The sequence below is a fragment of the Phacochoerus africanus genome, chromosome X (assembly GCF_016906955.1).
Source record: "Phacochoerus africanus isolate WHEZ1 chromosome X, ROS_Pafr_v1, whole genome shotgun sequence".
Classification (NCBI taxonomy): domain Eukaryota; kingdom Metazoa; phylum Chordata; class Mammalia; order Artiodactyla; family Suidae; genus Phacochoerus; species Phacochoerus africanus.
In genome coordinates this window covers 66,037,451-66,054,942 of record NC_062560.1, presented here as the reverse complement: position 1 = coordinate 66,054,942, position 17,492 = coordinate 66,037,451, and the positions used below count along the sequence as shown (strand labels likewise).

General features: G+C 40.5%; 1 protein-coding gene across 1 annotated transcript in view; it reads left to right on the top strand.

Annotated features, from left to right (window-relative positions):
• Window positions 1-17,492, top strand: part of MAGT1 (magnesium transporter 1) — a 61,105-nt gene that overhangs the window by 23,806 nt on the left and 19,807 nt on the right. Inside the window, exons 3-5 of the mRNA XM_047764897.1 lie at window positions 2,908-3,025; window positions 16,160-16,300; window positions 16,921-17,061. Of these exons, the coding sequence (XP_047620853.1) occupies window positions 2,908-3,025; window positions 16,160-16,300; window positions 16,921-17,061 (400 nt within the window). The remainder of the gene's footprint in view (window positions 1-2,907; window positions 3,026-16,159; window positions 16,301-16,920; window positions 17,062-17,492) is intronic.

The window sequence follows — 17,492 nt, the reverse complement described above, 5'->3', positions numbered from 1 at the left end:
TCTTACTTCCAACAAGTCCAAATTTTAAGATAGCTCACACTTTCCTAAACTTATTCAAATAATTAAAATTTAGCAACAGCAGAGTTCCCTTGTGGCGCAGTGGGTTAAGTATCTGACGTTTTCACTGCATAGGCCCAGGTTGTTGCTGTGGCACTGGTTTGATCCCTGGCCTGGGATGCCACAAGGGTGGCCAAAAAAATAATGATAATACAAGAAAATTAATCAAGAGCCATATGTATAATACTATATATTTGGTTCTGTTAGGATGAGAAGTGTGAGAAAGATGTGCTACCCTTATCATCTGGCTAGAGAAATGAGTTCCATATATGAAAATTTAGGGTCGATATAAGACAATTTATGATTAAGTACCAAATGAATTGTGTACATAATAAATGCTATAAAGTTTCAGGAAGGGGATATATCAGGAATGGTTATGGTTGGCCTAATAGAGAAAATAACACTTGTGCTAGGGCTAGACAGATGGATCAGATTTAGATAGCAGTAGGATATTCTGATTAGAGAAGCAATGATATGTGCAAGGGTACAGAGATAGGAGCAAAATGAAGTGCTGGAAGTAAGAGACCCTGTTTGAGATTGAATAGTTGTAAGACTATGTTAATGTATTATTTGGTAATAGATGATAAAGACCCTTGAATAACCAGTGAAAGAGCTTGGAGACTGTGTTCTGAAGGTAGTAGAAAAGTGACAGTGGTTTTTGAGAAGAGAAAGAGTATCAGGAAAATAGTCATTTAGGAAGACTGATGTCTATTGCCATGTAAGAAGGATCGGAGGAAGAGAAAGTAGACTTAAGGTTTTAGTATTTTTTTTTTTTGTCTTTTTGCCATTTCTTGGGCTGCTCCTGCGGCATATGGAGGTTCCCAGGCTAGGGGTTGAATCGGAGCTGTAGCCACCGGCCTACGCCAGAGCCACAGCAACGCAGGATCCGAGCTGTGTCTGCAAACTACACCACAGCTCATGGCAACACTGGATCGTTAACCCACTGAGCAAGGGCAGGGACCGAACCAGCAAGCTCATGGTTCCTAGTCGGATTCGTTAACCACTGCGCCACGACGGGAACTCCGGGTTTTAATATTTTAATGTCAGCTAGTAGGAATCTGACTTTAAATGACAGCAATGAAAATAAATGGGGAGGAATAGATTTAAAAGATAATCACAAGTGAGGAATTGTCAGATTGTGGAAACTGAAAGCATATGGGAAATCAGGGAAAAGTCATATATGGCTTAAGGTTTCAAATAATCTCAAATCCTTAGATTCTTTCATCCAAAAATTTTATCTGACTGTATTCTTACTAAGTAGCATTTTATACTTTAGATTTTTGTAGTAGATTGATATTATAGTCTTAATTTCTCTGGGAAGGTACTTCAGGCTTGTCTTTGATTTCTTAGAAGTAATTTAGGGTGTTAAAAATTGTTATAGAGGAGTTCCCGTTGTGGCGCAGTGGTTAACGAATCCGACGAGGAACCATGAAGTTGCGGGTTCGGTCCCTGCCCTTGCTCAGTGGGTTAACCATCCGGCGTTGCAGTGAGCTATGGTGTAGGTTGCAGATGCGGCTCGGATCCCGCGTTGCTGTGGCTCTGGCGTAGGCCGGTGGCTACAGCTCCGATTCGACCCCTAGCCTGGGAACCTCCATATGCTGCGGGAGCGGCCCAAGAAATAGCAAAAAGACAAAAAACAAAAAACAAAACAATACAAAACAAAATTGTTATAGAGGAGTTCCCATTGTGGTGCAGTGGTTAACGAATCAGACGAGGAACCATGAGGTTGAGGGTTCGATCCCTGCCCTTGCTCAGTGGGTTAAGGATCCAGCATTGCCGTTAGCTGTGGTGTAGGGTGCAGACGCAGCTCAAATCCCACATTGCTGTGCCTCTGGCGTAGGCCGGCAGCTACAGCTCCGATTCAACCCCTAGCCTGGGAACCTCCATATGCCTCGAGAGTGGCCCAAGAAATGGCAAAAAGACCAAAAAAAATTGTTATAGAAACAGCTAGATTTTTCCAGCGACCATTGAAGGAGCTTTATTTTTTTTATTGTTCTTTCTCCAATACAATTTTTTTTTCTACTGTACAGCATGGTGAAGGAGCTTTGAGATAAGAAACAGGCATAGGAGTTCCATTGTGGCTCAACAATAATGAACCCAACTAGTATCCAGTGAGGACACATTTCGATCCCTGGCCTTGCTTAGTGGGTTAAGGATCTGGGGTTTCTGTGAACTGTGGTATAGGTTGCATTAGCGGATCAGATCTGGTGTTGCTATGGCTGCGGTATAGGCTGGCGACCACAGCTCCAATTCAACCCCTAGCCTGGGAACTCCCATATGCTGTGGGTGTGGCCCTAAAAAAATTTAAAAAAAAAGCAAGAAAGAGAGAGAGAGAAATAGGCACAAAGTATGAAGCAGGATCAGGTAATCATGATTTCCTATTATAACCTTCAACACTTGGTATAAGGCTTTTCTTATGCCAAACAGTGGCAGTGTTTTCCAAGGTTTGTCCTAAACCTATCAGCAGAGCCTGACTTACACTAGATTGTTTTTAAAAGTGTTTTTTTTTTTTTGTCTTTTTGCCTTTTCTAGTGCCCCACCTGTGTGGCATATGGAGGTTCCCAGGCTAGGGGTTGAATCGGAGCTGTAGCAGCCAGTCTACACCACAGCCACAGCAACACAGGATCCGAGCCTCGTCTTCGACCTACCCCACAGCTCATGGCAACGCCGGATCCTTAACCCACTGAGCAAGGACAGGGATCGAACTCGCAACCTCATGGTTCCTAGTTGGATTCATTAACCACTGAGCCATGACGGGAACTCCTTTTTTTGTTTTTTTGGGAGGGGTTTTTTGTCTTAAAAGTGTTTTATATGTTATCTTGTTATCTTCACAAATCCAATTGCATCCAGGCAAGCTGATGAAGAATTCCAGATCCTGGCAAACTCCTGGCGATACTCCAGTGCATTTACCAACAGGATATTTTTTGCTATGGTGGATTTTGATGAAGGCTCTGATGTATTTCAGATGGTAAGATACTTGGTTTGTTCTATAAAGTTAGAATAGGTTAACTATGGATAACGTGGAATGACTTTTTTTCAGTGATCCCAAGAAGTTAAACACGACTTGTCTTATGTAAGGTCTAGAAAGTGAAATAAAAGCTAAACATGAAACATAGTGGTCAATACTGACGTAACAGAATGTGGAAGTTGGGTCAAAATCAGGTAACTTGCATATATATTTTTATTGTGGTAAAATGTATATAATACAAACTTAGAGTAATGGTAGCAGTGCAACAGGATCAGTGGTGTGTCTGCAGGTTCAATCCCCGGCCCAGCACAGTGGTTTAAAGGATCTGGCAATACCACATCTGAAGTGTAGGTTGCAACTGTGGCTCGGATCTTATCCCTGGCCTGGGAACTCGCAAGGCAACCAAAAAAGAAAAAAAAATTACCACTTTAATTTTAATTGTATAATTTATCAAGTAACTTTTAAAATCATAGCAAGAATCACACCACACTGTGTAATATTGAAGTTCTTGGTAGTGATAGGTACCTGTCTTTACATCTTTGCTTCTTGTCTTTGTGCATAATCTCCTTTTTGTTCAAAGCTTAACCCTTTTCCTATACCCTGTATCCCATACCTATTGGCTCTATCAGTCATGACCTTTTTCTTTTTTTTTTTAGGGCCACACTTGAGGCATATGGAAGTTCCCAGGCTAGGGGTCGAATTGGAGCTGCTGCTGCTGTCCTATGCCACAGCCATACCAAGATCCAAGCTGTGAATCCTGACCTCTTTCATCTGTGTTTTTAAATTAAAACTATTTTTTTGAAGAGCTTTAGGTTCACATCAAAATTGAGAGGCAGATACAGAGATTTCCCATATACCCCGTGCCCCTACACTAGATTGCTTCCTCCATTATCACCATCCCCCACCTGAGTGATATATTTGTTACAGTTGATGAACCTTCATTGAAACACCATAATCACTTAAAGTGCATAGTTTACATTATAGTTCACTCTTGGTCTTGTAGATTCTACTGGTAAGGACAAATGTATAATGACATGTATCCATGAATATGATGTCAAAAAGAGTATTTTCACTGCCCTAAAATTCTCTTACTCTACTAATTCCTCCCTCCACTGTAAGTAACTCTTGGTAACCACTGATTTTTTTTTTAAGGGCTGCACCTGTGGCATATGGAAATTCCCAGGCTAGGGGTCGAATTGGAGGTGCAGCTGCCGGCCTACACCATAACTATAGAAACGCCAGATCCGAGCTGTGTCTGCAGCAAAGCGGGATTCTTATCCCACTGAGCGAGGCCAGGGATCAAACCCATATCCTCATGGTCACTAGTTGGGTTCTTAATCTGCTGAGCCACAACAGGAACTCCACTCATCTTTTTACTGTCTCCCCAGTTTTGCCTTTTCCAGAATGTCATATACTTGGAATCATAATAGTATGTAGACTTTTCAGGTTGACTTCTTTCACTTAGTAATATGAATTTAAAGTTCCTCCGGGTCTTTTTGTGGTTTGGTAGCTCATTTCTTTTTAGTGCTGAATAATATCTCATTGTCTGAATACACTAAAATTTGTTTATCCATTCACATACTGAAGGACATCTTAGTTGCTTCCAAGCAACTAAGCAGTTATGATTAAAGCTGCTGTAAGCATCTGTATGTGGGTGTTTTTGTTGTTGTTGTTGTTGTTTTCAGCATATGGAGATTCCTAGGCTAGGAATCAAATGCGATCCAGAGCTGTGACTTATGCCACAGCTACAGCAATACTGGATTCTTTTTTTTTTTTTTGTCTTTTTGCCTTTTCTAGGGCCACTCCCTCGGCATATGGAGGTTCCCAGGCTAGGGGTCTAATCAGAGCTATAGCCACCGGCCTACGCCAGAGCCACAGCAATGCGGGATCCAAGCCGAGTCTGCAGCCTACACCACAGCTCACGGCAATGCCGGATCCTTAACCCACTGAGCAAGGCCAGGGATCGAACCTGCAACCTCATGGTTCCTAGTCAGATTCGTTAACCTCTACGCCATGACGGGAACTCCAGCAATGCTGGATCCTTAACCCACTGTGCCAAGCTAGGGATCGAACAGGTGCCTCCACAGAGACAAGCTGGATCGTTAACCCGCTGTGCCACAGACACAAGTTTTAACTCATTTGAGTAAATATGAAAGAGCACAATTGCTGGATCAAATGGTAACAGTATGTTAAGTTTTATAAGAAACTGCCAGAGTTTCCAAAGCAGCTGTACTATTTTGCATTCCCAGTACCTGTGAATGAGAGTTCCTATTGCACCACTTCCTCATCAGCACTTGTTGCTGTCAGTAGTCTAAATTTTTACCATTCTTTATTGTGTAGCAGTATCTAATTGTTTTAATTTGCATTTTCTTGATGACATATGATGTGGAGCATCTTCTCAAATGCTTACTTGCCATCTCTGTATCTTTGGTGAAATGTCTCTTAAGGTCTTGGGCCTATTTTTTAAATTGGGTTATTTGTTCTCCTTGTTGAGTTTTAAGAGTTCTCTGTATATTTTCGAAAAGTCATTTATCACATATGTCTTTGGGAATTTTTTTCTCCCAATTTATGCCTTGTCATCTCACTCTCTTGATTTTGTCTTTTGCAGAACAAAAGTTTTCAGTTTAATGAAGTACATCTTATCAGTGATTTCTATTATGGATTGTGTCTTTGGTGTTGTATCTCAAAAGTCATCACTATAACATAGGAGAAAACCTAGATGACTAAACCTAGATTTATTCTAGGTTTTCTCTTATGTTATCTTCTAGCAGTTTTGTATTTTTGCTTTTTACTTCAGTCTGTGGTCCATTTTGGGTTGATTTTTGTGAGTGGTGTAAGGTCTGCGTCTAGCTTAGATGGTTTGTCTGTTTTTGTTCATGGATATCCAGTTGTTTTAACACCAATTGTTGAAAAAAATTATACTTTCTCCATTTAATTGACTTTTTTTTCTCTTAAGTCAAAGGTCATATGACTATATGTGGGTCTATTTCTGAGTTCTCTATTGTGTTACATTTAATATCATGCTGTTTCAATTACTGTAGCTTGTAGTTGGGTATTGTCATTCCTCTAACTTTCTTTTTCAGTATTGTGGTAGCTATTTAGGTCTTTTGGCTCTCCCTACAAACCTTAGAATCACTTTGTGGAGTTCCCCTTTTGGCTTAGCAGTAGTGAACCCAGCTAGTAACCATGAGGATGCGGGTTTGATCCCTGGCCTCACTCAGTGGATTAAGGATCCAGCATTGCCGTGAGCTGGGGTGTAGGTCACAGATGTGGCTCTCATCCCACACTGCTGTGGCTGTGGTACAGGCTGACAGCTGCAGCTCTGATTCAACCCCTAGCCTGGGAACTTCCATATTCAGGTGAAGCCCTAAAAAGCAAAAAAAAAAAAAAAAAAAAAGAGTCACTTTGTCAGTATGCACAAAATTACTTGCAGGAATTTTGATTGGAATTCCATTGAATTATAGTTGAAGTTGGGAAGAACATGGAATGAACATATTCCATGTTCATTGAGTCTTCCTACCCATGAACATGGAATAAATATATTTCCATTTCTGTAGTTTTTTGATTTCTTTCATTAGGGTTTTGTCATTTTCCTCATATAGGTTTTATACATATTTTTTTAGATTTATATTTAGGGACTTTATTTGGATAGATGATATGTATATGTGTTGTTTGTTTATTTGCTTTTTAGGACTGCACCCACAGCAAATGGAAGTTCCCAGGCTAGGGGTCAAATCAGAACTATAGCTGCTGGCATATGCCACAGCCATAGCAATGCAGGATCCAGCCCCATCTGAGACCTACATCTCAGCTCACAGCAACGCTGGATCCTTAACCCACTGGGTGAGGCCAGGGATCAAACCCGAATCCTCATGAACACTAGTCAGATTTATTTTCACTGCGCCACAAGGGAAGCTTAACTTCTGTTTTTTAAACTTATTTTTATTTTTATCTAAGTTATGTGCAGTTTCTTGATGAGTCAGATAGTTCTGCAAGTTTAAGAAGCTTGACCCCTCTCTTCATTTCCATCCCTTAAGACCTCTATTTCCTTCTTCTCTTTTTTTTTTTTCTTTTCACCTACACCTACAGCATGTGGAAGTTCCCAGTACAGGGATTGAACCTATGCCACAGCAGCAACTCGAGTTGCTGCAGTGACAATGGTGGGTCTTTAACCTGCTTCTCAACAAGGAACTCCCAATTTACTGATTTTTAACTTCAAATTCTTCTTGTTCATTGCTGTTTTATAGGGAACAATTGATTTTTGTATATTAACCTTGTATCCTGCAACTTTGCTCTCATTACTTATAAATAACAAGGAGTTATTTTGGTCAGTTCTTTCAGACCTTCTACATAGATGATTGTGTTATCTGTGAACAAAGACAGCTTTATTTCTTCCTATCAGATCTATGTGCTTTTTATTCCCTTTTCTTTTTTCTTTTTTTTTTTTTTTTTTTGCTTTTTAGGGCCGCATCTGAGGCACATGGAAGTTCCCAGGCCAGGGGTCAAATCAGAGCTACAGCTGCTGGCCTACACCACAGCCACAGCAACACAAGATCTGAGTGGCCTCTTCGACCTATACCACAGCTCACAGCAATGTAAGATCCTTAATCCACTGATCGAGGCCAGGGATCAAACCTGCAACCTCATGGTTCCTAGTCGGATTCATTTTCACTTGCCATGACGGGAACTCCTTAATCCCTTTTCTTGTCTTACTGAATTAGTTGGAACTTCCAGTAGGGTGTTAAGAAGGAATGATGAGAGGAGACATCCTTGTACCTGATCTTAGTGGGAAAGCTTCAGGTTTTTCAGCATTAAGTATAATGTTGGCTGTAGGAATTTCATAAATATTCTTTATCAAGTTGAGGATGTTCTCCTAGTTTACTGAGAGATTTTATGATGAATAGATTTGGATTTTGTCAAATGCTTTTCTTGTATCTATTAATATGATTATGTGAGGTTTTTTTAGCCTATTGATGTGATAGATTACATTAATTGATTTTTGAATGTTGAACCAGTATTAAATATTTGGGATAAATCCTACTTGGTCATGGTATTTAATTCTTTTTATATATTGTTGATTTGGTCTGCTAATATTCTTGGATCTTTTGTTTTGTTTTGTTTTGTTTTTAGGGCTGTACCTGCAGCCTATGGAAATTCCCAGGCTAGTGACTGAATCGGAGCTACAACTGCTGGCCTGCACCAGAGCCACAGCAACATCTGAGCTGTATCTGCGACCTATGCCGCAGCTCTCAGCAGTGCTGGATCCTTAACCCATTGAGCAAGGCCAGGGATTGAACCTTCATCCTCATCGATACTAGTTAAGTTCTTTTTTTTAAATTTATTTTTTATTGTTATTTCCCCCAATATACTAGTTAAGTTCTTAACCTACTGAGCCACAACAGGAACTCCCTGTTCTGGATTCGTGCATCTATGTTCTTGAGAGATACTGATCTGTGGTTTTCTTTTCTTGTAGTGTTTTTGTCTTTTTTTTTTTCCTGGCTGCCCCACAGCATATGGAGCTCCCGGACCAGGGATCAGATCCAAACCACAGTTGTGACCTACACCACAGCTGTGGCATTGCTGGATCCTTTAAGCCACTGTGCCAGGCCAGAGATCAAACCTGCATCCTGCCGCTGCAGAGACACCAACAATCCCATTGTGCCACAGCAAGAACTCCTCTTTATCTGTTTTTGATGTTAGGGTAATTGAGGGCCTCGTAGGTTGAGTAGAAAATGTCCCCTCTGCTTTATCCTCTGAAAGAGATTATAAAGATTGGTATGATTTCTTCCATATATATCAGGTAGAATTCACCATTGAATTCATTTGAACCTAATGTTTTCTGTTTTGGAAGGTTATTATTATTATTGATTCAATTTTTTAATAGATTATAAGTCTATTCTGATTGTCTATTTCTATACATGTGAGGTTTTTTCCTTCTTAGGGCTTATACCTGCAGAATATGGAAGTTCCTGGGTTGGAGGTCAAATCAGAGCTGCAACTGCTGGCCTCTACACTGCAGCCACAGTGACAACAGATCTGAGCTGCATCTGCTACCTGCACCACAGCTTGAAGCAATGCCAGATCCTTTAACCACTGACGAAGCCCTGGGATTGAACTCGCATCCTTATTGATATTAGTTGGGTTCTTAACTTGCTGAGCCACAATGGAAACTACTCTTGTGTGAGTTTTGGCAAATTATATCTTTCATATTAAGGAAAAAACTATTGACCTTTTTCTGTCCATAGGATCTGTGGTGATATTCCTTCTTTCATTTCTTTTTTTTTTTTTTTTTTTGTCTTTTTACTATTTCTTTGGGCCGCTCCCGCGGCATATGGAGGTTCCGAGGCTAGGGGTCTAATCGGAGCTGTAGCCGCCGGCCTACACCAGAGCCACAGCAACTCGGGATCTGAGCCACGTCTGCAACCTACACCACAGCTCACGGCAACGCCGGATCGTTAACCCACTAAGCAAGGGCAGGGATTGAACCCGCAACCTCATGGTTCCTAGTCGGATTCGTTAACCACTGCGCCACGACGGGAACTCCCTTTCTTTCATTTCTGATATTAGTAATGTGTCTTCTCTTTTTTTCTTAGCTTGGCTAGATGATTTTTATTTTATTCATCTTTTTTCTTTATTTTTCTTTTTTGTCTTTTTAGGACTGCACCAACAGCATATGAAAGTTCCCAGGCTAGAGGTCAAATCAGAGCTGTAGCCGCTGGCCTACGCCACAGCCACAGCAACTCAGGATCCGAGCTGCGTCTGTACCTATACCAGAGCTCACGGCAACACCGGATCCTTAATCCACTGAGCAGGGCCAGGGATCAAACCTGCATCCTCATAGATACTAGTCAGATTCGTTTCTGCTGAGCCATGACGGGAGCTCCTGATTTTATTGATCTTTTCAAAGAACAAGCTTTTGATTTTGTTGATTTTTCTGTGTTGCTTCTGTTTTCAGTTTCATTGATTTCTGCTCTAATTTTTATTATCTCTCCTCTACTAACTTTGGATTTAATTTGCTCTATTGTTTTCCTAAGATGGAAACTTAGATTATTGAGTTTAACTCTTTTTTTCTCATACATGCATTCAGTGTTATGAATTGCCCTGCAACCATTGCTTTTGCTGTATCCTACAGATTTTGATAAGTTCTGTTTCCATTACCATTTAGTTCAGGATATTTTTATTTAATATTTATTTATTTATTTTGTCTTTTTAGGGCTACATTGGTGGTATATGGAGGTTCCCAGATTAGGGATCAAATCAGAGTTTATAGCTGCTGGCCTACATCAGATCTGAGCAACGTCTGTGAGCCACACCACAGCTCACAGTAACACCTGATCCTTAACCCACTGAGTGAGGCCAGGGATTGAACCTGCATCCTCATGGATGCTAGTCAGATTCCTTTCTACTGAGCCACAACAGGAGCACCATATTTTTAAATTTTTCTTGAGATTTCTTCTTTAATGCATGTGTTAATTAGAATTGTGGTGCTAACTGTCCATGTCTTTTGGAATTTTTCAGTAATTGATGTCCAGTTTAATTACATTTTGGTCTGAGGGCAAACATTCTATAATTTAATGTTCTTTAAATTTGTTATGGTGTGTTTTATGGCCCAGAATGTGGTCTTTCTTGGTAAATGTTTAGTCTGCTATTTTGGATGAAGTTTCTATAGATGTCAATTATAGCCAGTTGATTGATGGTGTTATTTAGTTGAACCAAGTTCTTTTTTTTTATTACTCAATGAATTTATCACATCCGTAGTTGTATATTGATCATCACAATCCAATTTCACAGGATTTCCATCCCACAACCCAAGCACATCCCCCACCCCCCAAACTGTCTCCTCTGGAGACCATAAGTTTTTCAATGTCTGTGAGTCAGCATCTGTTCTACAAAGAAGTTCAGTCTGATTTTTTTGCCTGCTAGATCTAGGTGTTGGGTTTTTTTGTTTTTCATTTTTTGGGGGTTTTTTTGGCCGTGCCTGCAGTATGTGGAAGTTCCTGGGGTAGGGCTTGAACCCCCACACCATAGAAACAACCTAAGCTGCTACAGTATCAATACTGGATCCTTAACCTGCTGCACCACAAGGGAACTCCTGTCCATTAGGCGTTGGAGAGGGGTGTTGAAGTCTCCAATTATGATAGTAGCTTCATCTGTTTTTTTTTTCCTCTCAATTCTATTAGTTTTTGCCCCACATAGTTTGACACAGTATTGTTGGGCACATACATGTTAAGGATTGTTATGTCTTCTTAAAGAATTGACCTTTTTATCATCACATATGCCCTCCCCCTGTCTTTTTGCCTTTTCTAGGGCCGCTCCCACGGCACATGGAGGTTCCCAGGCTAGGGATCCAACTGCAGCTGTAGCTGCCAGCCTATGCCAGAGCCACAGCAACGCGGGATCCAAGCCGCACCTGCGAGCTACTCCACAGCTCACAGCAACACCAGATCCTTAACCCACTGAGCAAGGCCAGGATCAAACCCGCAACTTCATGGTTCCTAGTTGGATTCATTAACCACTGAGCCATGATGGGAACTCCTGATGCCCCTTTTTTTTAATCCCTGATAACTTTTCTTGTTTTGAAGTTCACTCTATCTGAAATTAATAGGACTACTTCAGCTTTCTTTTTATTAGTGTTAGCATGGCATGTTTTTCTCTATTTACTTTTTTTTCTTTTTCGGCTGTGCCTGTAGCATGCTGAAGTCCCCAGGCCAAGGATGTAACCCATGCCACAATAATAACCAGTAGGCCACCAGGGAAATCCCCATCTATTTTTAATCTGTATGTGTATGTGTCTTTATACTTAATATAGGTGTCTTAAAGACAATGTATACTTGGGTCTTATTTTTTGAACCACTCTAACAATTTCTTTTTTTCTTTTTTTTTTCTTTTTGCTTTTTAGGGCTGCACCTGTGGCATTTGCAAGTTCCTGGGCTAGGGGTTGAACTGGAGCTACAGCTGCCAGCCTACACCAGAGCACAGAAATGCCACATCCGAGCCGTGTCTATGATCTACACCACAGCTCAGGACAATGCAGGATCCTTAACCCTCTGAGTGAGGCTGGGGATCAAGCCTGAATCCTCATGGATACTAGTCAGGTTCATTACTGCTGACTCACATCAGGAAGGACACAGTTTCTATCTTTTAATTGGTGCATTTAGACCATTGATAGTCAACTTGATTATTGATACAGTTGGATTACCATCTGCCATATTCATGAATTTTTTTCTATTTGTTGCCCATATCCTTTTTCCTTTTTTTTTTTTTTTTTTGCATTTTAGGGCCATATCCTCAGCATGTGGAGATTGCCAGCCTAGGAGTTGAATTGGAGCTACAGCTGCTGGTCTACACCACAGCCACAGCAATGCAGGATCTGAGCTGAGTCTGCAACTTACACCACAGCTCCCAGCAATCCCAGATCCTTAACCCACTGAGCGAGGCCAGGGATCAAACCTGCCATCTCATGATTACTAGTCGAATTCTGCTGAGCCATCATGGGAACTCCTCTTTTTCCTATTTTTGTCCTCCAATTGTGGTTTTATTTTTTTTTGTCTTTTGTCATTTTAGGGCCACCCTAGCAGCATATGGAGTTTCCCAGGCTAGGGATCCAACTGCAGTTGTAGCTGTCAGCCTATGCCAGAGCCACAGCAACTGCCAGATCCGAGCCACGTCTGTGACCTACACCACATCTCATGGCAACGCTGGATCCTTAACCCACTGAGCAAGGCCAGGGATCAAATCTGCAACCTCATGGTTCCTAGTCAGATTCATTTCCACTGCGCCCTGATGGGAACTCCCTTTTGTGGTTTCAACTAATCATTTTATATGACTCCATTTTCTCTCCTTTCTTAGCATATTGGTTATACATTTATTTGCTTTTTTTAGTTATTGCCCTAGAGTTGGCAATATACATTTATCACTAATCAAAGTCTACTTTCAAATAACACCATATCACTTCACAGGTAGTATGAATACCTTATCAAAATAATCCTAATTCTCCCTTCTGTCCCTTGTATCATTTCTGTCATTCATTTCACTTATATATAGGCACATACACACATTTGAGTAGATTACTAATTTTTTTTTTTTTTAGGGCGGTACCCACAACATCTGGAGGTTCCCAGGCTAGGGGAACCGGAGATACAGCTGCTGGCCTATGCCACAGCCATAGCAACACAGGATCCAAGCTGAGTCTGCAACGTACACCACAGCTCATAGCAACACTGGATCCTTAACACACTGAGCAAGGCCAGGGATTGAATCTGCAACCTCATGGTTCCTAGTTGGATTGGTTTCTGCTGTACCACAATGGGACATCTGATTATTGACATTATTTTGAACAAACTGTTATCTGTTAGGTAAATTAAGAATAAGAAAAACATGAGTTCCCATCATGGTGCAGCAGAAACAATCCGACTAGGAACCATGAGGTTGTGGGTTTGATCCCTGGCCTTGCTCAGTAGGTTAAGGATCCAGCGTGGCTGTGAGCTGTGGTGTAGGCTGCAGCTGTGGCTGTGGCATAGGCTGGCAGCTATAGCTCTGATTGGACCTCTAGGCTAGGAACCTCCATATGCTGTGCATGCGGCCCTAAAAAGCAAGACAAACAAAGAATAAGATAAACAAAAAGTTTTTATTTTACCTTCCCTTATTCCCTCTTCAATTCCTCTCTATATGTAGATTCAAGCTTCTCTTCTGACTTACCTTATTTTCCTTCTCTCTAAAGAATTTCTTTCAACAATTCTTGCAAGAAATTCCCTCTCAATTTTTTTTTTTTTTGTCTTTTCTAGGGCTGCACCTGTGGCGTATGGAGGTTTCCAGGCTAGAGGTCTAATCGGAGCTGTAGCCGCTGGCCTATGCCAGAGCCACAGCAACGCAGGATCCGAGCCGCGTCTGCAACCTACACCACAGCTCACAGCAACACCGGATCATTAACCCACTGAGCAAGGGCAGGGACCAAACCCGCAACCTCATGGTTCCTAGTCGGATTCGCTAACCACTGCGCCACGACGGGAACTCCTTCTCCATCACTTCTGAAGAATAATTTTACAGGGTACAGAATTCTCTAAGTTGGTGGGTTTTTTTTTTTCTCTCTCAATACTTTAGATATTTCACTCCACTCTCTTTTTAAATTTTTGATAATTTAATGGATAGAATGTATATTTTTAAATGATTTTTTCCATTATATTTGATTTACAGTATTCTGTCAATTTCTACTGTTTCCACTCTCATTTGCATGGAAACATTTCCTCTCGTTTCCTCTCATTTCTGAAAGGAAATTGGATGTAATTCTTTTGTTTCTTCCTTTGTGGGTAAGGTGTTTTATTCCTCTGACTTCTTTCAGCATTTTTTTCTTTATCTTGGATTTATCTTTGAGTTACAAAAATTATTTGCCTGGACATAGTTTTACTGTCATTTATCCTGTTTGATGTTCTTAGTGCTTCCTGGATCTTTGATTTGGAGTCTGATGTAACTTTGGGAAAATTCTCAGTCATTACTGTTTCAAATATTTCCTCTGGTTCTTTCTCTTTCTTCTGATAACCCATTATATGTATGTTATACCTTTTATAATTGGCCCATGGTCCTTGAATATTGTTCTCTTTTGTCTTTGTTCACTTTGCTTTTCAGTTTTTGAGGATTCTATTGATAGACCCTCTAGCTCAGAGATTCCTCAACCCAAATCTTCTATAAAAGATAGTAAGCATACATACCCTTTGCTTTGGAGGGAGACTCTATTGCTGCCTTGAGGCTATACAGACATCCTTGAGAAGATCATGCAGAACAAAGGCAGTAAGTGCCTCCACTCACAAGACATGCCTAAACATGAGAAACCCATGGAGAATTGTCTCCTAACACAAGACTTGTCATAGACTTTAAAATGTTGTGGGGGAGTTCCCGTTGTGGCGCAGTGGTTAACGAATCCGACTAGGAACCATGAGGTTGCGGGTTCGGTCCCTGCCCTTGCTCAGTGGGTTAACGATCCGGCGTTGCCGTGAGCTGTGGTGTAGGTTGCAGATGCGGCTCGGATCCCGCGTTGCTGTGGCTCTGGCGTAGGCCGGTGGCTGCAGCTCCGATTGGACGCCTAGCCTGGGAACCTCCATATGCCGCGGGAGCAGCCCAAGAAATAGCAACAACAACAAAAAAAGACCAAAAAAAAATGTTGTGGGTATTATACCTTCCATTCTAATAGTAAGCTGTAATATTCAGAATTTCCCAAATTTTTGGACCACTAAATGGAGCATTTTAGTTAAGATTCTATGTAACACACTTTCAGAAATAGTGGCTTATAGACTCAAGCCAAAATTCCTTAGTCCTCACTTCATGCTCTCTTTACTCCAAACACATAACCACTTTTCCCATAATTATATTATGTAATGCACTGTTTTATATCAACATTGTTGATTGTTTTCTACAGCATGAAGTATCTTTTCTCCCTGTTCCCTTTCTCTCCACTTTCAAAGTTCCATTTACCCTTTAAGATTCATTTCTGATACTCTCCTGAAGCCTTTTCAAATCTTCCAGGTGAAATGTGAGTCACCTCTTTTCTTGTGTTGTCACACTACTTTCCTTATATTTCTATTATACATGAATTCACATTCTGTCTTATAGTAGAATTAGCCGTAGGTTTGTTTGACAGTCACTCTTAAAATATACTTATGGGCGGAGTCAACATCCTGTAGCTATTAGTGCTAAAGTACATAATAGATTTCCAGTAAATGTCAAACAAATGGCTTAATGTTCCCATTTTATGTATGTCGTTATGCTAGTTATGAATTCCAGTCTCACACAGCTCCATAAATCAAAATAAGTGTATTCATAAATATAATTCTAATTCAGTAGGCAAAGAAATTGTATGAATATAACTTGGACAGTAAAGTCAAGGTAACCTAAATATTTTTCCACAATTCTAAAATTATGCTTTATTTCATGCAGAGGTCTTTGCCTTCATCATATATAATGTACTTTATTCTTGGGTTTGAATCCTGGCTTCATCACTTACCACTTTTCTTAGGCAAATCACTTAACCTACTTAAACCTGGGCTTCCTCATCCTTGTAAAATGCCTAAATTTCAAGATAGTATTTGCTGTTAAGATTGTTTTCTTGTTAATTTATGTTTTCATGGACTACTTTTTATTCAGCTAAACATGAATTCAGCTCCAACTTTCATCAACTTTCCTGCAAAAGGAAAACCCAAACGAGGTGATACATATGAGTTGCAGGTGCGTGGTTTTTCAGCTGAGCAAATTGCCCGGTGGATTGCTGACAGAACTGATGTCAATGTAAGTTTCTTCACTTTGTCATTTGTACTTTGCCATTATCTACTTTGAATCTTTCTGAGAGGTCCTAATTGGTCTTGTCCCCATTTCACTGAGGTGGTGATAGTTTTGTCAGGCCCTTCATAAGTAGCATTTAACAGAATCATCCTAATGAAAGAGTGAAATTACAAAACATCCTCTATTACTTAGTCAATTCAGCATGGAAAGCACCCTTTTGTTCTTACTAAATCCATGAACTATCTAGTTGTACTTGGTAAATACTTCTTAATCTAAGAGATGTTATGTTGGAGTTCCCTTGTGATTCAGCAGGTTAAGGATCCAACATTATCACTGCTGTGGCTTGGGTTGCTGCTGTGGCATGGGTTCAGCCCCGCCAGGGAACTTCTACATGCCGTGGGTCTGGCCAACAAAAAAAGATGCTATGTTGTGGTTAAAGAGAATATTATATCCATCCCATTTTAGGATACATTATTGACTATTTTCATTACAATGAAAAGGAAAAGTATAATTTTTCTTGAAAGTGACTGTACTAATTTTGATTGCTTTCATTTCAAATTATTTTGACCTATGTAATGAATGAATGAATTTCATACTTTAAAATGTTTTTCTCTCATTTCCATTAGATTAGAGTAATTAGACCCCCAAATTATGCTGGTCCACTTATGTTGGGATTGCTTTTGGCTGTTATTGGTGGACTTGTGTATCTTCGAAGAAGCAATATGGAATTTCTCTTTAATAAAACTGGATGGGCTTTTGCAGCTCTGGTGAGTGAATTTTAGAGGAAAATTTGTTTGAATGAAACTTCCAATATTATATTGTTAGGCGGCATTTCGTTTATTTCTTGCCTGTGGAAAAAGCGTTTATATATTCTCATTGTATGCCTTAAAATCAGTTTGCTACCTCAGTTATCTCCCTAGGATGGCCAGACCCTGAAGGAGCTGATTGTACCCAGGTTTTATTCAACCTGAAAGACTGTTAGCCCATGAAAATCTCTAGTTCATTTGAAAATATTCTTCGTAAAGGCTTTTCAGGGAGTTCCCATCATGGCGCAGTGGAAATGAATCCTACTAGGAACCATGAGGTTCGATCCCTGGCCTCACTCAGTGGGTTAAAAATCCGGCATTACCGTGGCTGTGGTATAGGCCGGCAGTTGTAGCTCCAATTAGACCCCTAGCCTGGGAACCTCCATATACTG